Source organism: Protopterus annectens, chromosome 8.part0, assembly GCF_019279795.1.
Source record: "Protopterus annectens isolate FY-2018-M chromosome 8.part0, PAN1.0, whole genome shotgun sequence".
NCBI lineage: Eukaryota > Metazoa > Chordata > Ceratodontiformes > Protopteridae > Protopterus > Protopterus annectens.
This window is the reverse complement of record NC_056741.1, coordinates 1118255966-1118282964: the sequence shown is the minus strand read 5'-3', so window position 1 is coordinate 1118282964 and position 26999 is coordinate 1118255966. Positions and strand designations below refer to the sequence as shown.

General features: G+C 41.7%; 1 protein-coding gene across 1 annotated transcript in view; it reads right to left on the bottom strand.

Moving 5' to 3' along the window:
- ATP8B2 (ATPase phospholipid transporting 8B2) overlaps positions 1–26999 on the bottom strand; it is a gene marked incomplete in the record, with an annotated part of 2601455 nt that overhangs the window by 1504624 nt on the left and 1069832 nt on the right. The window contains 1 exon segment of the mRNA XM_044080643.1: positions 5551–5621. Coding sequence (XP_043936578.1) covers positions 5551–5621 — 71 coding nt within the window.

Below are 26999 nucleotides of genomic sequence, written 5' to 3'. Positions count from 1 at the left end.
AATGAAAAGATAACAATATATAACAAGTACAAAAAGCCCAATCAGCATTTAAATCACATTGGTTGCTGTGGAAACCAGATAGTAACTACAGATCATCACTAAAGCTTTCGACAGATCAAATATAGCAACAGTGTGCAAGTGAAATATGAATCCATACTGAAAGAGAAATAGGTACAGAAACTAACTCAAACTGTAGATAGAATTAATGTTTAGCATCTCCATGCACATTTAACATTCAGCATTTCATTTAATCCAGGAGGAGCTTCTGCATTACGTCTGATTTGCCAGCGGAGTTGCTTAACCTCCAGCAAAGTGTTAATGTCCCCCAAAAAAAGGATCCACAAAGTCTAACACTAGAAATTTAAACTGTGAAAAGTTATGACAATCTATGCTATCTTTCATAAGTGCATTTCTCATGTCTCCATTACTGACTGCAGCACAGTGCTCCTTTATACGAGCAGACAATTTATGAGTGGTTTTACCACCATAGGAACCAGGACAAAAAATGCAAACAGCTGCATAAACTACCTAAGATGATTTGCAGTCAAAATGTTTTCCATGTTTTACTGTAAAATTATTATGTGCAAATATAAAGGTATTTCCCACTAAAATATAATTATAGGCTACACATGAGCCGCATGGGTACATTCCGATGTTGTCGGCACTCAATGTTATGTCAGTGTTAACATCAGAAATGGAGGGTCCCTGTTTTCAAATGAACATTCTCAAGGGTTTAGATTGCTTGTGTGCAAATAGTGGGTATTGACCAAGCCTAACAGCTGTTTCCTGACTGTTCGTGATAATTTCCCAATTACAGTATAAAATATGTTTAATATCCGCTGAATCCCTGCAGATAGGGACGGGAAAACTAATATTCCAGTCTGATTTCATATTTAAAGAGAAACCTGAAGTAGGTGAAAAAACATTGGGTGATGGAGGGGTGGTGAGTATAGACCCAGTAAATATGGGTGTGTGTCTGTGGGGGTGTGAAGAAGGTGCTGCATTCTGACTATTAGGAGTGAAGCCTTTTTTAATTATAGGAGGAAACAGTCTGTCTCGAAGCAGAAATTTCATCAATAATAGTGTCTAAAAGTGCGCTAGGATAGTTCCTGTATAATAAAAGTTTAAGTATTTGACACACTTGTAAAAAACGTGCATCATCACTAGTTAATCTGGAAATGCGGATAAATTGACCTCTGGTAAGTTTCATTTTCATAAAAAATGGATGCATGCTCATATAGTCTAAATAATTATTACGGAACGTGTCCTTTCTGTGAATAGAAGATTCCCTTGTTAAATTGTCAGCATTGAATATAATGCAAGTGTCCAAAAAGTTAGTCTGTTTACCAATGCTAGCTATCTTAAACTTTAAGTAAGGGATAGATGTGGAAATAGAATCAATAAATTCAAGTAACTGTTGTCCAAATACTAAGAAATATATTCCGTTTTAGTCTTATGATTTGATACGATGTGTCAATGGAGGATCAACTAAGTCCTTATGCATTTTAGGAATTCCAAAGAATTTACCAAGTATATTTCTCAGTATTTGGATCTATGCCTTAACCCCATTGTACAACACTCCCAATTTTACATCAGAAATTCCTGGGACTTCCTTAATGTTCTTCTTTTTGTAATCCACCCAGTTTTAAAGACTCATTGCTAGTTACTTTGGAAATAGAAGCTTTGCATATGAATATCCCACACTCTGAAGGGTTACACTTGTACACACAAACACACAAGTATTAATCCTGTGCGTACCCTGGGACTGATGCCTGGGTGTTCTGCTGGTTCTGGGTTTGAACTGAGAAGGCCTGGCAGAGACGGGAAAAGACCAATTTTTTGAGGGCCAATGCCTATTAAATCTAGGAGGCTGCACTTGTAAAAAAAATATTTAACAGTTTGCATAGATTTAGCTTTTTCCTCCATCTTTTTAAGAACTTCTTCAGCTCTGTCGCCAAACAGGCGGTCCTGATTTAAGGGAGCATCTAGCAATTTAGTTTTAACATGATCTGGCAAAGATTGCTCCTTAAGCCAAGCATGCATTCTAAGTACAGACAAGGTGACAGCAGCCCTGCAAGATGGCTCCAGTGAATCAAAACCACATTGCAAAGTATGTTTTCCAACCAGTTTAGCAGAATGCATTTAATCCTGTAAATCCTTATTTTCAGTACAATCAGGAATCAACATCATTTTCTGTTTAAGCAATCCAATAATATGTTGCTGATACTTTAACATATGAAACTGGCAATTTAAGGCCCTGATGGCCAAGGCTGCAGAGGTGTATAACTTCTTACCCAATCTATCCAGGGCCCTGAAATCTCTATCAGAGGGGGTAGGATTTTTGGCAGTAGTAGCCTTAATGCCCTTGAGTCCTTGTGAAATGATCTCAGGATCTGCAGCTGGATTTTTAAAAAGGAACTTGTGAGAATCAGGAAACCTGTAATATCTATCAGGTTTTCTGGGAGCAGGAGGTAGAGAGTCAGGGGCCAAGCTAGATTCCAAAAAGGCATCGTCAACAATGTCCAGCACAGGAGGGATAGCTAAAAGCCTGTGTTGGGACAGGAGTAAGAAATCTCTAAGCCTCTTTTTAGAATCAGAGTAATCTGGCTTTCCCAGTGAAAATGCTTCCTAAGAGTATGCAAGGTTTCACCAAAAGAAAAATCCTCTGGGAGAGAAGCAGGGGGAATAGATTCCTCTGCATCAGAATCCTCATAGGTAGATAAAGGTAAATCCTGGTCATCAGAGGAGACAAATTTCAGAATCCTGGTCAGAAGTATCATAAGCAAATTCAGTCTTGGGTCTCTTAGAGGGGAAAGGTTGGCTTCCCCCTGATTAAAGTAATAAAATCTTTAGCCATTTTTATAATTTGTTTTTTAGGCATAGAGGCCTGACCATGCGGTCTGGGCATCGGTTTCCTAGGCATGGTTCTAGTTTTAGGCCTAGAAGAAGAAGATGGCGTTGGTTTAATATGCAAGTCAGTAGGCCTGAATACACCCTCAGGAGCCGGTGCCGGCAGAGCGGCTCCAGACCCATCCAAGGTAGAGACATCAGCAGGTTCCACAGCTGCAGCATCTCGCGGCATACCGGACTCCGAATGGGTCTCAGGAGAGGCCTGCGAATCTGAAGTAGCAGGTTATCGGGGGCTGCGAAAGTGCCTCACTGAGTACCAGTGAACTGGCTTAGGAGAAGCGTCATCAGCAGCTTTGGACCTAGGCGGCCTGTCTCTGTATTTATCTTTGCGTTTTTTTGGAACGTTAGTAGGTGGGTGGCTTACCGAAGACCTATCTGGATAATTGAACAGAGTACCAAAATATTTAGAAGCGAAAATGTACTGACGACGAATAGTTTGTGGTTTAAATAAGGCACAAAACCGACAGCGAGGTACGTCGTGGTCAGGGCCTAGGCAAGGAATACAGTACGAATGATAATCTTTATGAGGTATTTGCTTTCCACAATTAATACAATTATTGAGTTTTACTGACTTCGGTTTAGAGCAAGAAAAAGTTTCCCCAACGGGGTACTTAGCTTTAGTTTAAGACTTTGGTTCTGAAACTCGAAAACGAAAATTTCAGGAGTCTGCCGACTGGCACTTGGGAACTGCTTCTGCTTCGGGCACCACACAGCAAGAAAGACTGATGTAATGGTGTCGGCTGCATGCTTTATACCCCTGACTACCTGACGTCATGGAAGATGAGACAGCAACTGACGCAGGACCCAGGACTTTGATAATCAGGCCGACTGAGGGCTACTGCAAGCAGATAACCCAAATGTGATTACTGCAACAGTGAAACACGAAGAACATCAGCACAACTGGAATGGTAAAGAGCCTAAAACTAAACCCATACCCAAGTCCAATAAATCATTCCTGCTCAATTATTCCTACTCAAAGTATCTGAAACAGGAGAAGACATGTTTAACTTATTGCTTCTTTTTGACAGGAATTTCTGAAGCAGCAGACACACAGGCAAAACCTCCCTATGGACTGGCATCGGGGATTGGCTAAGTATAGGGGGTTTTCTCTGCCACTTCTCCCAGGCCTGACAAGAGTGGTTCTTCTTGCACACCACGGTCACTAACAGCCATAGACGATATGGCTAACTCCCCCTTCCCATTTGTCAGAGGTAGCCATGGGAGAAAATAAATAGTCTAATACCCCAAAAAATCATATATCATAGGTCATATCAGAGAAACCAATCTATGACTGACACTCAAGAAACCTGTTGCGGTTGCAAAGACTACTTCATTTTTTTCTTTTTGTTGCTGAAAGAAGGAAGAATTGAGAAATCGGTAGATTTTTCCCATGGTGTAGCTGAAAAAGATGGCAGATTCCTGGGGAAGCCTGGCAGCAACAGTCAGTAAAATAGGTAAGTAGTAAAAATAAAAATCACCTTTTCCACAAAAATAAAACAAAGAAAAGCACTTAACCCTTACACCGGCCTCTAAAAGTAAACATAAAATTAAGTTAAAACTATTTTTCCTTGATGAAAGTTAATAACTTTTGGCACAAAACAAGTAACACTCCTGAAAAAAAGTTATTAAAAGTCACTTGACAGTCAACAAAAACACTTTATTAGATTAAAATAATGACTTTTACAGAGAAGGTTCAGTTTCTTTCATAAATTTAAGATGATGAAGTTTCTTCCCCCAAAAGGAACATATATTCCCAACTAGGGGATGTGTTAGCAGACTTGATCCTCAAAAGCCCACAAGAGTAGCTCACTTTCACTTGTCACCCAAACCACACTTTCTTCAGCTCGGCATAAGACAAGTAACAGTTTTGGCACATGAAAGGTGCCCTTGAAGCTTTGGAAGCTGTCCAGCTGTTATACCCTTAGCAGAATATAACTCTATAGTTAAGGCTACTAGCAGCAGTGATCAAACACTGAACATTGACTGTTACCCATACAAATCAGACATCCACATTCCTCCAAGTTTAAATAGATATTGTTGATCTTAAGTCTTTTCCTTCTACTACTCTAAATTATCAAGTTACAGCCACAGTCTGAATACCAAACTGATCTGATGCTGGAATGAAAGAATGTAAAACAAGTACAAAACAGAAATCCACATTTAAAAAAATTAGTAAGTCTGTGATGTACTACAAACCAATGAAGTTTGAGTACCTTTTCATAGTGGGCATACAGATCACATTCAATAATAATACTACATGAAAAATCAAGCAAGAGAAATGTACAAAGTTATACAGAACTTTTGCTGTGACTCCTTAACTGGTGCATGCTCACCAAAATCACTGCTTATCATTTAAGTGTTTACTGTTAAATTACCAAACATTTACTTATTACACTATTCATCTCCAACTCCTGTCTGATAGGAGATGCATTAAAATAAAAAATAATAACAAAAATCAGTGACATCACTCCTTCTAATGCAGCAGTGTGTACAGTAACATACAAAGATGCACCACATGCAAAGGAAGCTGCTAGAGAAAAAGAATTCAGAAAAATGAAAACACAAGCCCAAAATTCAACATCTGAAGTGAGGTTTGAAAAGTTCTACTGCCACTGTACTTCTAAACACTGTAATACATACCCATCAAGCTCAGCAGTTTCAATGTAACACAATCCATGGGGCTCAGTGCTGGACAGCAACAGTAGATCGGCCTTAACAAGAGACAGGAGAAAAATGAACAAATTAATGTGAACAGTCAAGTCAAATGTCAATAGTTATCTCTGATAAACTTCAAATAAAACACTTGCTGTATGCTTAAGGTACTCACCGAATCCAGATGGAAGGGAAAATAATCAAAATAAGCACCAGTGCATATTAGTCTGTCATCACATTACGTGTTAAGCTATTCAGAGGCAGCCTGGTGCAGAACAGATGTTACACTTGCAACTATAATCTGGTCTCTAGTGCAGTGAAAAGGTACACTAAATTTACATGCAGTCAGCATACAATATTTCAAACTGAAGACTCAAACTGATGGCAGAGTCCTTTTTTTCCATTACAAATGATAGTCACAGGATAAGTAGCAATCCTCATAGTATCCTTTAAAACTACTGGTTGCTGGACTGTCACAGTAAGCCTTCCTCAACCACAAAAAGCTCCTCAGATGACCCCTAAATATCAAGTATTCCAGTTTATATGCTAAAAAATTACAATTTGAAGAAAAAACATTTTATATGTTAAACATAATTTGAAGAAAAAAGGTACTCCAGGAATCTGAAATTTAAGATGACTGATAGAACAGAAATACATCTTTTGTGGTGCTTTACAAAAATCTGAAGACTATGACAGTACAGTCCTATAGAAAAAGAGGAGTTGTATCATTTCAAGAACTATGTTTTTTTTATTTCTTCCTGAACGGTGAACTTATAATTTTGGGATTCATTTAATGACTCTCCCTACCATGTTCTACTTTAGATCATATATGAAAAATGAACACACAGATAAAAATAATAAGACACATCTATAAAAAATAATATACAAACACATGGGAACCTCTTTACAAGAACTGTCACTGAATATGGACAAGTTTAGCCAGGAGAAATGTAAACCTGCAAGGAGGACTTCATATGACTGCAAGAACTCAGATTCTTGCAGTCACAAAGTCCTCCTTGCAGGTTTAGTTATTCAGGCAACAGGGTGATGCGTAGCACAGTGGCACAGTGAACAGCATTGTCGGTTCACATCAAGAGGTTCCCCAGTTCGACTCTCAGCTGGGGTGCCTTTTGTGAAGAGTCTACATGTCCTCACTTGGTTCGCATGGGTTTTCTCCAGGTGCTCCAGTTTCCTCCTACATTCCAAAGTCATGGAGCAGGTGGACTGGACACTTTAAATTGCCCATAGGTGCTGGTGTGCATGCAAATGTGTGGTGTAGAACTACTACCAGTGCTGGGCTAGCCAGCCAGCAGTACAAACCTTGGCTCTAGATAACTGTCACTGGTGAAGTGGCACCCCAACCCATGTGCAAAAAAAGAGAAAATGGGTTGCTGATAGATGGAATAACTCACGGATCACTGGTGAAACCTCTACAAAACTTGGAGTTCACCAAGATCCTTACCAAAAAATGTAATTCCTATTTAAACAGGAAATTTATACCAAGAACTGTAGCCTAATTCTCATGTTAAGTTGTGCTACAACTTCAGATTTTATAATGACTTCAAGAACTATAGAAAAAAAGGAAAAATGTATCAACGGATAACAAAAAAACACTTAAAAATATCCTTTACTCACAAAAACAAAATAAAATGGTTACTGTCTAATGACAAAAGAATTTTTAAAACCACTGAGGAAGCTGCTAATTAAAAAAATCATGCATTGTTACTGCCTGTGAATAAATTTCAACTATTTAACTCCAAAGTGGCATTTTGATACCAACAGCTAGGAAAAAATGCATTGCTGTGTTACAAGCTTAAAACAGCAGTAAATGTTTGAGCAGATTCAATGCTGCTTTATTTACTCATGGGATTTCCTTCCTGTCTGTAAAAGCTCAACAGCTGGCTTGATTTCCAGAACTAATCTCCCTTCCCCCTCCTACTGGCCCAGTGGACTCCATCCCACACCGACATTAGTGGCATAAAGGGACATTCACAAGCTCTAGATTTTAATTCCCTTAGCAGGTGCAGGTTTTGCCTGGCAACCACAGTATTACTCACCAGATGGCAGATCACAAGAGTGACCCTAAAACCTCTCTCATGCTGAACTCTAAAGAGGAGTTTGCCTGGTCATGTAGAAGAGGGAGGAACATGCAGAAGAATGGTCTGAAAACCCATCCACCCTAGAGATACCAAAAAGACTGAGGTGAAAGGAGTGTAGTGGCACTGCAATGGTAAATCTGTTCAAACATCTAGAATTACCATAAATTCCTAGCACAACTGTATTACATTATTCACAGTTCACTCTTGCAGTACTGACTCTCAGGAATAACCCCCAGAAATCAGACAACAGAGGGTGTCTGGCCTGTGGCAGTGGCTAGGATGAAAAAGCAAAGCCTGCCTGGCCTTAGAGATACTGGCTAAGTGATAACTACCTCTGCTAAATGTGTGGACTTAGAACCAGGAAGAAGCTTCCAAAATCTCCAGTGTAGTAAACCCCCCCCCCACACACCCTTGGAAGAATGTAGTGGCCCTATCAGATTGTGCTCTCATTATACCTGCAATTGATTTATCATAATGGGTATAACAGACAATAATACAATGAGATGGCCACTTAGAAATAGTCTCTCTGTTGACTGGTTTTCTTTCTGTGCCTTTGGCAAAGGCAATAAATACCAGACTGCATTTTCTGTATTTTTTTGCCTTGTCCAAGTAAAATCTCACTTATCTATGGACATCTGATGAATATACAATCTTCTTCACTTTATTCCGAGAAGGAAAAGCACAGGGAGGTAAACAGCCTAAGGGCAATCTGTTCTTAGGAAATAAACAATGGTTTCATGTCAATGACAGCCTGAAGTTTTGAAATCCATCTAGCCAAGGTCTGGGCTACCAAAAGGGCGCTCCTCCAAAAGGAATTTTATGGGTATGAAAACAGCTGGTTCAAATGGTAGTAGTATGAAATCTTTAAATGCAAAACTCCCTTAAGAAGCTGTTTTGATGGCAAGAAGTATAGAGGCAGACAGACAAATAGCAGAGGTGTGCATCTTCAGAGAAGCACAAGAAAGGTCAGGTTTATACAGGCCTGACAGACAAGTGAGGGCCACAGCGTTTGCTGAAATGGTGTCATATCATGGCACCAACAAGAAAACATTTCAACTTTACTGTTTAAGAGTTTCCAAGGCTTGGTTTCCTGCCTTCCTCCTCCAGAATCTGCAGCACATTGTTAGAGAAGAGGCACCTGGAACAGATGAATGCAAAATTGTCCCCACACACAAACTTAGATTCAACAAGTAGGGAAAGCATTACAAACCCCTTATTCAGAGTCAAGAAAGCTGAGACAACATGACTGTTTTTCCAAGAATCCAAAAACCAAGGTAAGGTGATGAAGTCTTGCTGACGAAAGCGGTTAATAAATTTTTGATACGCTATTTCCTTGGAGGTTCTTTTTGCTGCCTTACCTTGGTTTTTGGATTCTTGTGTTTGTATTCGGCACTTTTTTGATGACTGTTTTTCCCTTGACAAGCTCAGCAGAAGGCTTAAATTCCCTGATCTTTAGGGTATTTACGTATTATTGCAAACAGATTCTGAAAGACTCGCTATGCAGTTCAGCATGGTACAGAGGGGCAAACAGCAAGACAGTAAGTACAAGTGCTTTAGTGTTATGGTGTGAGCTGGATGCATGATTTTCAGATAGTATTGGAAGTACCACATTTCAACATGTAAAGCCAACGGCATTTTTGTTTCCCACTTCTAACATTGCACACGTGCCTGGAGGCTTGACCGTAGCATGGAGGTTGAGCATATCAGGCTTTGTGGTTGAAAAACACGTCCTTTTTGCTCATTACTGTAGCATGCTGCTTAATTTCAATTACTTTTCTGGCATATTGCATAGTGCTTAACGGTGAATTATTCTCTACCATTTTAGTTTCTCTTTACTAGCATATTGTATAGTGCTTAACGGTGAATTACTCCTCTACCATTTTAGTTACCTTCTATCCTTGCGCTCTTAACATTGGAGCAGTACGGCTTCTGAGCTTATTCATCTGCTCCCCGCAGTAAGAGACCTGGTATGCTGGTAGGGCTTGGAAAATGGCAGACTGCTTCTTCTGTGGTGGAAATGTTAACACCGATCGCTGTGAATACACATTTAAGACATTGTTTTTTTCTTTGCAGCTTCAGCTTCACGCCAAATGTATTCTGTTAGGTAAGATTCAAGCTGAACACAGAATACACAGTTTTCAATCTATATTGATAGCCATCGCTGTAACCTTTAACCCACAGAAGAAGAAACACTCGCGCAATTACTTCCATCATTTTCTGTTGTATCTTTTAATGCAATTACTGCTGTAAACAGTACATCGTAAAAAAGATTGATTTTGATGCCCAGACAAAATGAAAGCTTGAAAGGCTGCCAGAAAAGATAGCAACAGTGACTCCTTTAGAATCTGGTTGTGATAATACTCAAGTACCATCTTTAGCAATACACTAGGGATCCATAGGTATAGAAGGGAAAGCACACAAACAGACCTACCCATGTTGAGGAAAAAGTACGTCACCCAGCTCATTCACCCTGGTATCACAGACTAGTACTTGCTTAGGTATCATAACTGGAAAAGGAAAAAGGGTACTACTGACACACCCTATTTGTTGACTATGTCCAAGAGCACATCCCAGTTTAACCTTCATTGTTTGAGGTCTTGTGCTCTGCTAAATCAGCCAAGCTAAATACTCTCCTGGGATGGGATGTACTGTGTCTTGAAGATTAGCACTGCTTGAACTGGCTAGCATGCAGTAACAACAGGGAGTAAGCCACCACACTCTTTTGTTGGTATACCACATCACTGTAATATTACCTACCTGTATTTGAAGGGTACCCTTTTTTCAGACAGATTTGCAGGTTTTGACAGCTAGGTTTCCTTCTGAATATCTTCTCCTAAATCCCTTGTACCCTCAGTTCTCCAACATGGGCCCCTTCAAGCAAGGTCTAAGACTTTGGTACCATTCTGAAGTAAATTCTCATACTTAAAGAGAATGGTTATATCCATGAGGATAACTTTTTCATGATGCAGGTTAACAGCGGGATGAGGCATTTTAAGGGTTGGGCATGTTTGCATCACCTACTTTTTAGATATAACAATAATTTTCTCAAGTCAAGTCTCGATACAGGAGCCATCACTATCGCAGGAGGACAAGCATCCTAGAATTCGGAGGGACTCCCTAACCATCATCTGATTCAGTTCTGAAATCTTTTTGAAACACTGTCAGAAAAATTATCTTGTTCTGTGGGAGGTAAGTTCTATGTTCCACAGTATCTAAATGAGCATCCAGAAATGAAACTCTCCTTGTCAGGTACAGATGTCAGTCTGCAAGGTTTACAGACAGTCGCAGGGAATGGAAGTACCTTAATGTGGCTTGCAGATCTCTTCTGGGGACACAGTCAGACTAAGGCAGCTGCCCAGACAAAGGAAAATGTGCACACTTTGCCATTTACAAGGCAATTACTGGAACAGCCAACTTGTATACACTTCGGCACAGTACACAAACCAGATAATGGTATATCTTGCATTAAATCTTAGGAAATGCCTGTCTAACATGGCTACAGGGTTTTAAAGGTAGGTATCCTTCAGATTCAAGGTTATCATGCAAGTCCATGGAAAAGCAAGAACAGAAGGCTCTATATGGGCTACATTTTGAACTTTGGTACATTCATAAACATAATTAGGTTGGAGAGGTCTACACAGTGTCTACAGGTTTCTTCTTTTCTCAAAAGCAGTAGCAGCCTTAAGTAGAACCCACTCCCCTTTACCTTTTTTCTTTTACCCTCTTGATGGCCTCGTGGGATAGAAACCCTTCTATCACGGGAGGCCTAAGAAGCTGCTGATCTTTGGGAAAATAAGGAATGCCTAGTTCTCATTGTCTTGACTGATAATTATGCTTATAACAGTGTTTTACAAACAGCACGCCCAAACTGCCCTGAGTGATGGCCCGTCACCAATCCACAATGGTAGCCAACCTGCCTCCTATTCAAGAAGGGTGGGGGTAGTTATAGGAGTGGGATTTCTAGGGTGCATGAAGAGCTAGTTTTTCAAAGTCATATTTGCGCTCTCTCACACCTTCATGGCCCTGATGCCCACCAGGCTTTAATCTGTGACCAGCTAACCACTTACTTCTGTAGCAGCTCTTCTTTCCCTTCTGAGGCTTGGACTTCTCTTGTTGAGGGTAGAACAGCAGGGATAAACTTTACTTGGGTAAATTCTACAGTACTTTGGAAACGGAGAATGAAACAGATTTTTGATGGATTGCGAAAGTAGGCGTCCCCTCTTTCTCCAGTTTTGTGAACACCTTCTCTGCTAGGGGTCCCTAAGAGCAGTTCTTTATCCAACAGGGATATTGAGACGTTTCACTTTTACATATTCTGGAAGGGACAGAATCCTCAGCTCGGCATGACCTTCCTAATCAATGGCCCACAGCAGCTGCCTTACAGGATGCATCATCTCACTTTAAAGCACATTTCAGGGAGTGTCTGGCAACCTGAGCTCTGAGGTTACATAAATCAAGCATCGTCCTTTTTATGATCCTTTCTTCCACCCCCCCCCCCAATCTCAACTGGCCAAGAAGACATTCCTGGACCTTTAGCATGTGTGACTGAAGCTAATAGCTCTACTAGCCAGGGTAGCTGATGTGTACTATTTTCACATCAATCTAATATTCTACTCGTCCTTTTATTGGGAAATGGGTTCCTGGACACAGCCACACTGGTCTACTTGCTGGACTCCCTAGACATCACTGCATGGCTCCTGTGCTTGTGGAAAGCATCAGCTCTGTAAAAGTGGTCTAGCTTCCTCAGAGCAAGGGGCAAGGAAGCAGGCTGCAAAGAGGCACCATAAAAGATGTCATATAGGACTTCCATAACTAGAAGAATGGCCAGAGGCTTTGGTTCTGGTAAGCCAAAACAGCTTCTGTATCTGATCAGGGCCTGACAGAACTTTGCTCCCATATGACAATTTCCCTTATCCTGGGAAAGGTATCCCTAAATGAAACATCCCAAGGTGGTAAATCTGAGGATAAGGCATATCCAGCATCAGGCTAAATAAAAAAGGCTAGAGCCATATGGTTCATGCAGGTCAATTTGCCCACCTTTCAGTATGAGATATCTAAACCCAGCCATTGGGAGAAGGTTTCCCTTTTTATTTTAGACATTGTAACTCAAACTGGTTTTTCATTTGAGGCTGGCTGCCTGGATTTCATAAGTTTCATGAAATCCAAAACCCACTCCAGACAGATTTCATGTGGAACCCGGGATGGCGAGGAGTTTGAGCTCGATTCCACACAGGAAAGTTGACTGACAACGTTTTAGCTGTAAGTGTTTTCAGCCTATGTGTGGGTGAGAGGTACACCTAAGGAGACCTCAGGATGTGGCATATACCAGACACCTTGAACCAGTCTCCTTCATCCTCCACCTGGAAGTGTGGGGATATCAGTTTATTCAGCAATGACAATACACCAGGAAAGTAAGCCTGTTACGAGGTCTCAGAATTGACTGATGTCATACATTTTGATTTGTGAGGGTCTACTGCATGCCAGAGTCATGGTAGTCTCATGAGAAGCTGTGCCAGAGGCCTCAGGTGAAATAGATGTCTGATACGGACTTCAAAGCTGCCACACTGGTAGAGTAGGCTTCAAGCCTAATGGGTCTGTCAGACTGACGTATCCTTCAGCATCCCAAACTTTTTTCTCCTTTGCAAGCTTCTCCAAAGACTTTTTCCTTCTCTGTAAGCAAAGAAACCAACACACACTAAGGCAGACCAGAAACACATATGGACTTGCTTCAAAGATTTTGCCCTGTGCTTTATAGTCAATTGGCTGAAAAAAAGCACACCGAAGACAAATGGGCATACTGTGCTTAGAACAAGACAAAAAAGGCAAGTCATAGACCTCCCTGTACAGTACTTGCTTCCAGCACCTAAGGCTCTTATTCACCATGGAACTCAAACTTCAATACAACTAGCAATTAATGCACACATACTAAAAAGAAAATATTCCCCATTTAGTTTATATTGAATGGTTAACTACATAACTACAGTATCTTATTCATTTCGTTGTCTGATCAGATTGTTTGGTCAGAATCCTGAGCTACTGAAGACTTGGAGAGGCCCTCAAGGATTGCAGCACCAGAGATAAAAAAGTGATGTATAACCAATCTGCAGGAAAAATCTCCATGGCATTCCTCTGGAAGTCTGGAAGATAAGAGGGAAGAAAGTGAAGATCTGGAAGGTTTTAACAGTATTTTAAAATGAGAAGCACCAACACCAATACCTAAAGATGGTAAAGACCCATCAGATCCAGCTTCATATAGGCCTATTTCGGTTTTAAACTATGATTATAAAGAGTTCATTTCTATAATGGCTAAAAGAATGACAAAGGTGATGTCAAAACTGATTGATCTGGATCAATGTGGTTTTGTGGAGTGGAGGCAAACACTTGACAGCATTAACAGAAAAATGATGATCTATGAGGAAGCAGATTGTAAGAAAATACCACTGTTGGTGGGTCCTGATTCAGACAAAACATTCAGGGTAAGTTGGGATTTTATGAGAAGGGCAATGGAAGCATCTGCATTCCCTGACAATAACAAGGTTAATTAGGATGACATATGAGGGATTAGAGGTGAAAACTGAAATGGGAACTTCTCTCTGATAAGTTCTGTGTGAACAGATGAACTAGGCAAGAGTGGCCTCTTGCCCCTTTATTTGTGTTATATTTAGAACCAATAGCAAAGAAAATAAGGGACTCAAATATTCAAGGATATAATTGGTATGCTAATCAAGAAAAGTTGGCTTTATTTGCAGATGATATTTTGTACCAGATGATATTTTGTACCAGAAAAGGACACCTCAGTGCTGTGGAACATTTTGAGACAGTTTCAAGTCTTTCTGGGATACAAAATTAATGAAGACAAAACAAAGGCAATAGCTGTAAACTATGTAATCACACTCAAATTGGTTAAGCAATACCCATACTCATGGGGTCATGATAAAATGAAATACTTAGAGGTATGGGTTAAAAAGGATTCTATTATGGCAACTAAAGATATGTGGAAAGAGACTAAACAAAGAGATAATACAAAAACTGAGAAACTGGAAGCTCTTTTATGGATGTGTAGCAAGATACAAGCAGTGAAAATGTTTTTAGCCCTTTAGTTTTAAACACAGGTCAGGTATATTTTTATCAACCAGAGGAGAAGTTGTGGATAGCAATAAAGAGTGGAAAGATTTTACCTGGGAGGAGAACAGGGCAAAAGTCAAGTGAGATAAGTTGATCCTTACAACAGAACAAGGTGGTTTTAGATTACCAGATTTAAAGGGGTATTTCAGAGTTGCACAATTACGGCTCATATACATAGCACAAGCAGAAAGTTAATGGGGAACTCAAGAAATAAGCAGAGACTGGGATTTTGGATGGAGATCCTTGAGAACAATAACCATACAGAATATAATAAAGTAGCCAAAAGTATTCCAAGAACTAAGCCAACAAGGGAAAGGAGGAAGGAGATTCTGCCGAGACGGATGACTGCAGTTAGGGGTAAAGATAACAGGCAAGAGGAAAGTACAGTTTTGTACCTACCATAAATGTAGATGTTCGAGTGTACACCCGGCTACAGTCATCTCACACTTGGGTTATCCTGCCGTCAGGTGGTCCCGCAGTCGGCCGGAATTCCAAAGTCTTGGTCCGGCGTCGGTTGCTGTCGCTTCTTCCCTGACTTCAGTGCTCCAGGGGTATATATAATGCATCCAACGTCATTTTCTTCAGTTTTTCTTGCCCCAGATGTCAGGTGCCCCCAAAAAGGTGGTCAGTAATTAGTACCAAATTGAGTTAATTTTGCACAAACACAAAATCCCTCCAGCTATAAGCAAATACATCAGGATGGTATTGTAGAGATTTAGCCAGTTAGATTAGAGGGGATGGAGGGAGGGTAACCTGGACTGCAGCAGGCTGTACACTCAAACATCTACATTTATGGTAGGTGCAAAACTGTACTATGTTCATCATGTTACCCTGCTGCAGTCATCACACTTGGGTAGAATCCCAAAGCTAAGGATGGGTAGAGGAGTCATAGAGGGTTAGTGGAGGCTAGAAGGCCCTGCAGAACTGCAGTGGCGAAGCCCGCCCTAGTCTTAGAGTAAAGTGGTAAGTGATAGTGTTTGGTAAAGGTGTGTACTGAACTCCAAGTTGCAGCTTCCAAAATCTCCTTGGTTGGAACCCCCCTGAGGAAGGCTGTAAATGTAGCTGTTGCCCTGGTAGAGTGGGGCCTAATAGTAGCAGGAACTGGTTTTCCATGATGGGTATAGCAGAAACTAATGCAATGTCCTATCCATTTGGAAATGGTTTGTTTTGATACAGCCTTCCCTTGTGAAGCTGTAGCATAGGATACAAAGAGCTGGTCAGATTTTCTGAAAGCCTTAGTTTTATCCAAGTAGTAACGAAGTTGCCTGTGAATGTCCAAGGAATGCAGGAGTCTCTCTCCTTTGTTCTGTGGATTAGGGAAGAAGGTGGGTAAGTGGCTGGATTGATTTAAAGCCACACTGGAAACCACCTTAGGCATGAAGGAAGGATTAGTTCGTAGAGAAACTCTGTCTTGATGGAAAATGAGGAAAGGTTCCACTGCCATTAGTGCCTACAGCTCCGATACTCTTCTAGCTGAAGTTATTGCTAGCAGCAGGGCAGTTTTCCATGATAGGAACTGTAGTTCTGCAGAGAAAGCTGGTTCAAAGGGAGGTAGTGTAAGTTTTTCCAGAACAAAATTGAGGTCCCATGTAGGTGTAGGTGCTCTCCGGGGGGGCCTAATGTTTTTTGCCCCTCTGAAGAACTGCCTTAGCAGTGGATGCGAAAACAAGGGTGGATCTGTGTTGTAGTGGGCTGAAATAGCTGAAGCATGAATTTTAATGGAAGAAAAAGAAAGTCCTTTGTGTAACATCTCAGTTAGATACTGTAGAATGTGAGGCATGTGAGGTTGAATTATGTTTTGGCCTTTGGCTTGGTTCCAGGCACAAAGCCTTTTCCATTTGTCCGAATAAGTCTTCCTGGTGCTTGGTCTCCTAGCTTCCAGAATAACATCCATAACTGCTTGTGAAAGAGGAGCTGGCTGGATGCTTAGGTGATTTGCCATGCAGCCAGATTTAAGGTTTTGAGCTGGCTGTGAAGAATCTGATTATTTTGCTGTGTGAGCAAATGGGTAACTTGTGGCAAAATCCAAGGTGGGCCCTGGGCCATATTCCTCAATAGTGGGTACCAGTGCTGGCGTGGCCAGTCTGGGGCTATGAGTATCAGTTGTGGTCTCCTTTCTGACTTTCAGAAGCACCTTTGTGAGCAGAGGCAATAGAGGGAAGACATATACTGTCAGGTTTTTCCAACTGAATGAGAGTGCGTCCACTTTCCAAGCTTGATGGTGAAATGTCCTTGTACAAAATTTTGTCAGTTGATAGTTTTGAGGACTGGCAAACAGGTCTATGTCTGGAAGGCCCCATTTTTGAGTTATCATTGCAAATACTTGTGGATCCAGTTTCCACTCGTGGGGATCCATGATGTTTCTGCTGAGGTCGTCTGCTAATGTGTTCTTCTTTCCTGGCAGGAATTGAGCTTGTAATTGAACTTGGTAAGCCAGAGCTGTGTTCCACAAGGTCATTGTTTGCCTGCATAGAGGGTAGGAGTGTGTACCCCCCTGTTTATGTACCACATTACTGTGGTGTTGTCCGTCTTTATTGTAAGTTATCCTGGATGTAAATAGACTCTTGAAGGCTGTCAGAGCATTCTGTACAGCTAGCATCTCTTTTTGATTGATGTGCAGATTCCTTTGATCTGCAGTCCATATGCCTTGAACGCACTGTCCTGCCATGTGTGCCCCCCAGGCGTAGTCTGATGCATCTGTTGTCATAGTTTGCCTGGCTGGGGGCAAGGTGAAAGGCTGACCCTTGTTGAGGTGACATGCCTGTGACCACCATAGAACCTCCTGTTGTGGGCAGGGAATGAGAGATATCATTGTGTCCAAGCTGTGGCTGTGTTGAGACCATACGCTTTTTAGGCACCACTGTAATTTCCTCATATGCAGCTTTGCAAATGGTATTAGTAGTATGCAAGATGCCATGAAGCCCAAGGCCTGAAGAATTTTTCTTGCAGTTAGTTGGGTCTTTGTTGCCATTGTTTTGAAATATTGAGTCAGTTGTAGTTGTTTGTCTGGCGTCAGATAAGCCTTCTGGGCCGTTGTATTCAAGCTGGCACCCAGGAATGTCATACTTTGTGAGGGTACTAGTTTTGACTTCTTTTCGTTTACTGTGTACCCCAGGCAACTTAGATGATGTTTTACAAAAGCCAGATGTTGTAAGAGAATATCCTTGCTTTCTGCTTGGATGAGGCAATCGTCCAGGTATGGGTATATTTGAATTCCTCTTTGTCTGCAGTATGCAATTACTGGTGCCAGGCATTTTGTGAAGACTCTGGGCGCAGTAGATAAGCCAAAGGGCAGTGCAGAGAATTGGTAATGGGTTGAACCTGCAATGAAACGGAGGTATCTTCTGCAACTTTGTCTGATAGGGACATGCAGGTATGCCTCCTTGAGGTCCAACGTTACTAGCCATGCTTCCTTGCCCAACATGGGAAGAAGCTGCTGTAGTGTTAACATCTTGAATTTGGGTACTTGTAAGAAGGTGTTTAGAATTGAAAGGTCCAGAATTGGTCTCCAGGCATTGTCCTTTCTGGGCACTAGAAAGAGTTTTGAGTAAAATCCTTGACCTTGCTCTCGAGTAGGTACCAGTTGAATGGCTCATGTTCATGAGAGCTGTAATTTGTTTTTGTGCCTCTGCCCATTGATTTTGTGGCAGGTTTGGCATTCCTCTTTTCATTGGCAAGGTGTGAAAATGGAATCTGTATCCTCATGAAATTACGTCTAGGACCCATTTGTCCTTTGTGACAATGTGCCAGTTGTCTGAAAAAAGTGCGAGTTTTCCTCCCAAGGGGGCTGCCAAGAGAGTGTTGCTTGGCCAGATGAGGTGCAAGTCATTGAGTTTGCCTTCTGGAAGATTGGGACCTGTCTTCTCCTCCCTTCTGTGTTGCAGTGCCCCATTGGCGAGGTTTGTACTGGGCTTGTGGTTGTCCTCTGCCTCTTGGACGTCTGTATTTACCCCTCTGTGGTCTGTTAATAGCTGGAAAGGACCAATTTTTTGTTGGCCAGTTTCTGCTGAAGCGAGGGGGCTGTACCTGTAGGAAATCTTTGACTGTCTGCATAGATTTTGCCTTATCCTCCATTTTCTTTAAGACGACTTCTGCTTTAACTCCAAAAAGAACATCCTGCTGTAAGGGAGCATCTAGAAGCTTTGCTTTAACATGATCAGGCAGAGTTTGTTCCTTTAACCAAGCATGTCTACGTATAACAGACCCAGTGACAGCTGCTCTGCAGGAGGCCTCCAAAGAATCAAACCCACATTGTAAAGTATGTTTGCCCACCTGTTCAGTTGCATGCAACAGATCCTGCATTTCTTTCAATTCAGACTGTTGAGGGAGAGTGCTCATTCTTTGTTTTAACTGAGAGATAAGAAATTGCTGATACTTTAGCATGTGAAATTGGCAATTTAGTGCCCTCATAGCTAGAGTGGCTGAGGTGTAAACCTTTTTCCCCCACCTGTCTAGTGCTCTGGAGTCCCTTTCAGAGGGTACAGGATTTTTAGCCATAGTAGCCTTAGCCCCTTTGAGACCCTGGGAGATAGTCTCTGGATCAGCAACAGGGCTTTTATAAAGAAATTTGTGGGAATCAGGCACTCTATAGTATCTGTCAGGTTTGGCCAGAGCAGGAGGTAGAGAGCCTGGGTTCAAACTGGATTCTAAGTAAACATCATCCACAATGTCTAAAACTGGTGGGATGGCAAGTGGTCTGTGCTGGGGGAGTAAAAGAAACTCTCTGAGCCTTTTCTTAGAGTCAGAGTAGTCCTGACCTTCCCAGTGAAAATGTTCCCTCATAGTGTGTAATGTTTCCCCAAAGGAGTAGTCTTCAGGAGGAGAAGCTGAGGGAATGGAATCCTCAGCATCAGAATCTTCATAAGGGGAGGAGGAGTAATCTTGGTCCTCAGAGGAGTCTGAAGAAATGGACACTTGTTCAGAGGATGCATAATCTTCCTCTTGTCTAGGCCTTTTGTCAGGAGGGGGCTGGGAACCCCTGATTAAAGAGATCAAATCTTCAGCCATTTTGAGCATCTGTTTCTTAGGCATGGGGCCTTGAACAGGGGACTGAAGTGCAGTCCTTTTAGGTTTAATAGGAGTCTTCGTCTTAGGATATGTTTTAATGATGAGCGTCGTCAGTCTGAAGACGCCTTCAGAAACCGAAGGTGTTTCTGCAGCACCGACATCTTTTTCAGCAGTGTCGTTGGTAGGGCCTGAACAAAATGGCTGTGTCGGCCTGGTACATTCCGCCAAAAGTTCCGAAGCAGTCTCAGGTTCCAGATCTGCGGTAGTCAGGGTCTGCGTTGGAGCCTCACTGAAGGCCGGAGAACCAGGGACCGGACCAGCCGAGGCCTCGGAATCTGGCTTAGGCCTGGGCTGCCTGTCCTTATCCTTGCGTTTTTTGTGCACGCTGGTAGTCGGTTGCTCCGACGGCATAGTGTAGTTAAATTTTCTACCGAAGTAGTGTCGTGCGAAATCAAAGCATCTTTTTATAGTACGCTTATTAAACCTAGCACAAAAACGACAACTAGTGACGTCGTGGTCTGGGCCTAGGCAAGGTATGCAATAAGAATGAAAATCCTTATGAGGTATTTGCTTCCCACAAGAAATACAATTGTTAACTTTTTCTGACATCGGTCTGAGGCAAAAAAAGTTTCCCCAACGGGGTACTTAGCTTTATAGAAGACTTCGGTCTGAAATTCGAGTTCGAAAATCTCAGGAGTCGGCCAACCGGCACTTGCGAACTGCTTCTGCTTCGGGCACTGCGCGGCAAGAAAGACTGAAGAAAATGGCGTTGGATGCATTATATATACCCCTGGCGCACTGACGTCAGGGAAGAAGCGACAGCAACCGACACCAGACCAAGACTTTGGAATTCTGGCCGACTGCGGGACCGCCTGACGGCAGGATAACCCAAGTGTGAGATGACTGCAGCAGGGTAACACGATGAACATCCAAGATATTGTAAGCAAATAATTAGAGAGGGGAAAGGTAATAGAATGGGAAGAACCAACAATACATTTGGACTGCAGGCTAGAGATCGCTTTCCCTATCAGTATAGACATTCAGTAAGGAATATGGGGATCCAAAGTGAAAGGCCAGCACTGGTAGAGTTTTTAGTAGAATCCAGAACAGAAGTAGGAATAATTAGCAGACTAGAGGAGGTTAGAAAGGATTGGGAAGAGACAGTGGATAAACAATTCACAAAGAGACAATGGGAAGATATATGTATGGCACCCAAATATGCAACAAATTCTAGAAGATTTAGGAATTTTGCCTGGTAAGGTTTGAATAGGTATTTTTATACTCTAAGTGGACTACAAAGAATTTTTCCTCCGGCAGACTGCAATGTTGGAGGTGTGATGTGGAAGAAAGAGCGAATTAGGAACATGTTTTTTCCCCAAACATAGTTTTTAAATTTACACATATGACAAAGAATCTTACATTTATATACGTGAAAAACATACAAAATGACATCACTTTAGATACAGTTTACATCACAGACACCAATGAAGCAACTGTAGTTGTAAACATTATACATCACTTATAAACAATCCAGTCATTGTCAGTTAAACATTATATAGTTTATTCAAATCCTGCCTCTTAAACCTCATTCCTGCTCTGCATATATTGTTCCCACATTTCCCATTTTTTCCTGTGTAGTTTGCTCCTTCCCTTTTCTAAAGATCCCAATTCCAGTTATTTTATCTCTGTTACTACATTCACTACTTCTAGTAAAGTTGGTCTAGTCTTTGATTTCCATTTTCTAGTAGTTGCTTTTTTGGCATCCATCACAATTAGACTCAGCAAGGCTTTACTATGTCTAGGCAATTCCGATTCTGTAGCATAACAAAAAAAATCATCACCCCAGTCAGCCCAATCTGCTTACCCAGCATCGATGACAGAGCGGTCTGCAGGGAATCCCAAAAGTCTGCCAGCTCATCACATTTCTAAAAAATATGTTCTCAGCTACCTCTTTCTTGCCCATCACACCTCCAACATTTGCTATCCACCCAAGGAAAAATTCTTTGGAGTCTACTTGGGGTATAAACATACCTATGTAAACACTTCCATGCAAAGATCCTAAATCTTCCACACTTCGTTACATATTTGGGAGATATACATATATTACCCCATTGTCCCTTTTGCGAATTGCTTATTCAATCTCTCCTCCCAATCCTTTCTAAGCTCCTCTGATTGATTCTTATAATTATCATGCAATATTTTATATGCTTTACTAATTATTCCTTTTTTAATGGCAGTTTCTGTTCTAGATTCTATTACAAACATTACCAGTGCTGGTCTTTCATTTAGGAGCCCCCTATTTCTTCTCTTTGCCTATACTCTGATATCAATCCTAGATAGGGAAGGCAGTCTCTCTAACCTGCAGTCCAAATAAATTCATGGCCTCTTCCCATTCTATTACCTTTCCCTTTCTAGTTATTTGCTCCCAATACCTTGGTTCCTTTGACAATTTTCTCCAATAAATTCCAGCCCCATCTTGCCTATTATCTGTATCCCTGACCACAGTCAACCCTACCGGCAAAATCTCTTCTCCATTCTCGTGCTGGTTTGGTTCTTAGAATACTCCCTATTTTATGAATATAATACGCTGTATGATTTTGGTTGGTCTCCTTAAGAGTCTGCTTCCAAAATCCCAATCTCTCCTTATTTCTTGAGCTTCTTCCCTGTGTCAACATCATTCCTTTCCACTTTGAATTATAGTTTTCTGCTTGTGCTATGTATAAGAGCTTTAACTGTGTTGCTCTAAAATACCCCCTCAAATTAGGTAATCCTAGTGCACCTTGTTATATTGGTAGAATCAGTTTATCCCACTTGACCCTTGCTGTCTTCCCTTCCCAGATAAAATCCTTCAACTCCTTCTCTGGTTGATAAAAGTATGCCTGACCTGTGTATAAGACTAAAGGGACTAAACATGTTAATGGCTTGTATCTTAGTATCCCTATCCATATAACAAAACTTTCAGTTTCTCAATTTTCATATCTTCTGTTCAGTCTCTTCCCACATACCGTTAGCTGCCACCACAGTCTCATTTATAATCCATACTCCTAAATATTTCATTTTATCATGTCCCCATAAATATGGATATTGTTGGATCAATTTGTGTGTGTACATAATTTACCACTACTGCCTTTGTTTTAGCTTCATTAGTTTTGTATCCTGAGATGATGTGAACCTGTCTTAAAATGTTCCACAACCCTGTAATATCCCTTTCTGGTTTTGTCATGTATAAAATATCATCTGCAAATACAGCCAGCTTTTCCTAACTACCAAACCAATTATATCCTTGAACTTCTAAAGTCCCTTATTTTCTTTGCCAATGGTTCTAAATATAATGCAAACAATGAAGGGGAAAGCGGACAACCCTGCCTGGTTCTTCTACTCAAACAGAAATTATCGGAGAGGACCCTGCCCACTTTAATTCGCACCTCTGATCCCTCATATATTCTTCTAATCAACCTTACGAGAGCACCCCAGCCTTACCTGGTTACTCATCCTATCATACATTCAGACCCCAAACTGTGGGTAGTAAAGTCAAATAAGGTGGAGTTTCAATATATATTAAAGACATACACACCTCCAGGCTGGTCAAAAAGTATGGCGCACAGGAGACACTCCAGGTGCAATTAACTACTGACAAGACCCCTATACAAACCTTAGCTAGCTATCGGCACCCAAATCTGATCCAAGATGCCCAAACTGCCTATCTAGACTGCTTCAAATTTATCAAGATTCAACCCTTTACCCTGATCCTGGGTGACTACCCAAACAGACTGGAAGAACTACTCTTACCATAACACAAATGCCCAGAGATTCCTCGATTTTGCCAATGCAAATGCTTTGGAACAGCTAGTTGATATCCCCACAAGAGGTAATAATATCTTGGACTTGGTATTAACCAACATGAGTAACCACTGCAGCATCCCTGCAGTATTATCCTCCCTTGTAAGATCTGACCATAATGTGGTCACGTTCAAAGTTACCATCTCCCCTGACCCACCTCTAGATAGGGTCAATCAAAAAAACTTCTCCAAAGCTGATTACAGCCTTCTGAGGGATGATATAAAACAGTTTCACAGCCCCCTCAACCTCTCTAGGAACTGGCACCAGTAACCAAAACTATACCAAATTACTATACGAACATTTATATAGATGCATGGAATCAGGAATATCTGACAGGACTAAATCATCCTCTGCAAGGAAGAGTAAACCTTTCTGGTGGACATCTGCAATAAACAAGCTTTATAACAAAAGAAAAAAATTGCTGTCCAAGACCAAGAAGGAGCAGATGCCCAATTGGAAGCAATCTCTCCTTAGCCTAAACAAGCAAATAAGAGCACTAGTGAAATCCTCCAAAGCAAACAGAGTTCAAATTGGCCACATCTACTACAGACAATCATAAGCCCTTCTTCACATATGTCCGTAATCTCAAAGGTAGCACCCAGATCTGCTCAGAACTGGTGGTCAAGGACACTGCATATACAAATGCCGTAGATATAGCAAACTTTGGCTGACAGATTCGTCAAAAATTTCACCCCTCTGCCCCCCCCCCACCAGTAAATCAGGACATTCCCAATACCTGCCCCTCTTCCCCTTATATCTAGGTATCAGGTCATCACTGCTCTCTCAAAGGTAAAAATACAGCCTCCAAAGGACCCAATAACATCCCGGGCTGCATCCTACATGAACTCAGGCAGGAACTTGCAGCACCATTAGGCGCCCTATTCAACCAAAGCCTGAGTACCGGTTTTGTCCCAGCTGAGTTGAGGACAGCCACTGTCATCCCTTTACACAAAGGTGGAGCATCCACTGATCTGGGAAATTATACATCCATGCTATGGCATAGACTTCCCAAACATGTTAAACAGAGCACCTCACTGGCCCTCTTCAAGAGAAATCTTGAAGAGTGGATGGGAAATAGAAAATTCACCCCGGGGATCACTCCAGTGGCTCTACTCGACAGAAGCACTGAGACCTAAGGTCGGGTGGCACAATGCCAGGGTAATCCTATGGGCTAGGCTTGTTAAGCCTCCAGGTCTATTAGCCTAGTACACACCTATGAATCAGCCTAACTAGCCTGATCTGCAAGGCCATGGAATGGATTATCATGGACCTCATTAACAAGGACATTGACAACCTCCAACACTTGATCCCAACACAGTTTGACTTCATCAAGGGGAGGTCATATCTGTTAAATTTGGACAACTTTTTTGAGACAGGTCACCAAAGCCATGGATGAGAGGAAGACGGTGCATACCGCCTACCCTGATCTGGCCAAAGCCTTCAATGCTATTCCCCACTCAGACATAACAGATAAACTCTCTCAACTAGGCATCAATCCGTATGTTACCAGATGGGTAACCATCTGGCTCACACTGATAGAACCCACCTAGTCAAAATAGGGGAAGCCACCTTAAGCAGTAGACCCATATCGAGTAGCGTACCCCAGGGTTCGATCTTGGGGCCTCTGTTATTTGGGATATACTTTTCTGGGGGTGCAGGCTAAAACCAGTGGGCTATGGCTGACCAAGTTTGCAGATGACTGCAAGTTGGGAGCTGTCATTAATTCCCCTAGTGACGTGGACATCCTCCAAGAGGGTCTCACCCAAATAAATGATTGGTGCCAGAAACATGGTCTCAAGCTAAATACAAAAAAATGCATCATCCCTTTTGGGGAGAGAGATGTCCCCACAAATTATCACATTAATAACAACGTTCTAAGCAAGCAGTCAGTCGTGAGGGATATGGGCACCCAGATTGATAACAGCCTGACTTATGACCACCATGTTGCTTCCACTGTATGAAAAGCTTTCTACATGACCCACCTCATAAGTAAGGGTATCTCATCCAGGGACAAGGAGATCATAACATCCCTGTATTCTTCCCTTATAAGGCCCATTATTGAGTACAACAACCCATTCATCATGTACCTCGCAAAGTGCATACAGCAGATGGAGAGACCACAGAGGTTCCTCAACAGGAGAATCCAGGGCCTCAAAAATCTACCACACACAGACAGGCTAAAATCCCTATCCCTCTATTCTGTTTCATACAGACTCCTCAGAGGTGACCTCTGTCTGGCATACAAGGTGATCTCGGACCCCACCTTGATGGGACTGCTGCATATCCGCAAGTCAAACTCCACTCGAGTAACCCATACACGCAGCCTCAAGCTGGTCTGTTACATCAATAGCACTTGCTGGCAGGACAGATTGTGTCCCAGAGACTCTCCCATCTATGGAATAGATTCCCTCTCCATGTCAAGCAGAGTACCACTTTAACCTTTTTAAGTGTAATCTGGATAACTGGATGGGAAATAGATAATACATCCCTGGGATTCCACCCATGCCCCTGCTGAACAGGGGCATCGGGTGCAGATTTGTCTATTCATGGGCTAAACTCTTCGCTAGGCTTATAAGGGCCTCAGGGTCAATAGCCTAGTATCTTCCTTTGATCCTGTAAGGCAACTTTTCAAACTCTGGTAAAAAGTTTATTAGCTGCAAAGGGCACAGATAACTGCCTCCTACAGGGCTTAACTCCATGTAGGCAAAATCTCAGTTGGCAATGGGCATCCAAGGTATGAAGTCTATATTTGTTCAAATGATTGGGAAAAATGACTATCAGACGATAGGCTAATTCAAACTAACCTTGGATGCCACCTTAGGAAAGGAAGCGTTTGCAAGTAACAAGATCTTGTCCTTGTGGAACACTAAGTAAGGGACACAACAGGATAGTGCAAGCTGTTCGGAAATTTGTCTGGCTGAAGACACAGTCACTGGAAACAATATCTTCCAAGATAAAATCTTCAGAGAAGAAGCTGCAGCAGCTGGCTTAAAGGGAGATTTTAATGCCTCACACACAAAATTGAGGTCCCATGGAGGAACTGGTTCTCTTATTAGTGTACAAAGTAGAAAAATTTGTTTTATAAAGGGCTTTACATAACCTTATGTGAAGTTAGGGAGTGTGAGTCACTACCGAGATGAAAGTTGGAAATTGTGGGCCAGCTGGACTTTGACAGTGAAAAACCTGGAGCCTGAAAAGAAGAATTGTGAAAGGAAGCATAATGCCTGAGGAAGAGATGCAAGTGAAAAGTCTGTTACATGATCAAAAGCCAATGATGAAAAGACATCTCCATTTACTGCAGTAAATCTTGCAAACTAATTTTGCTGTGCTAAAGAATTTGTACTATCTCTTGAGACAAGGGAGGGT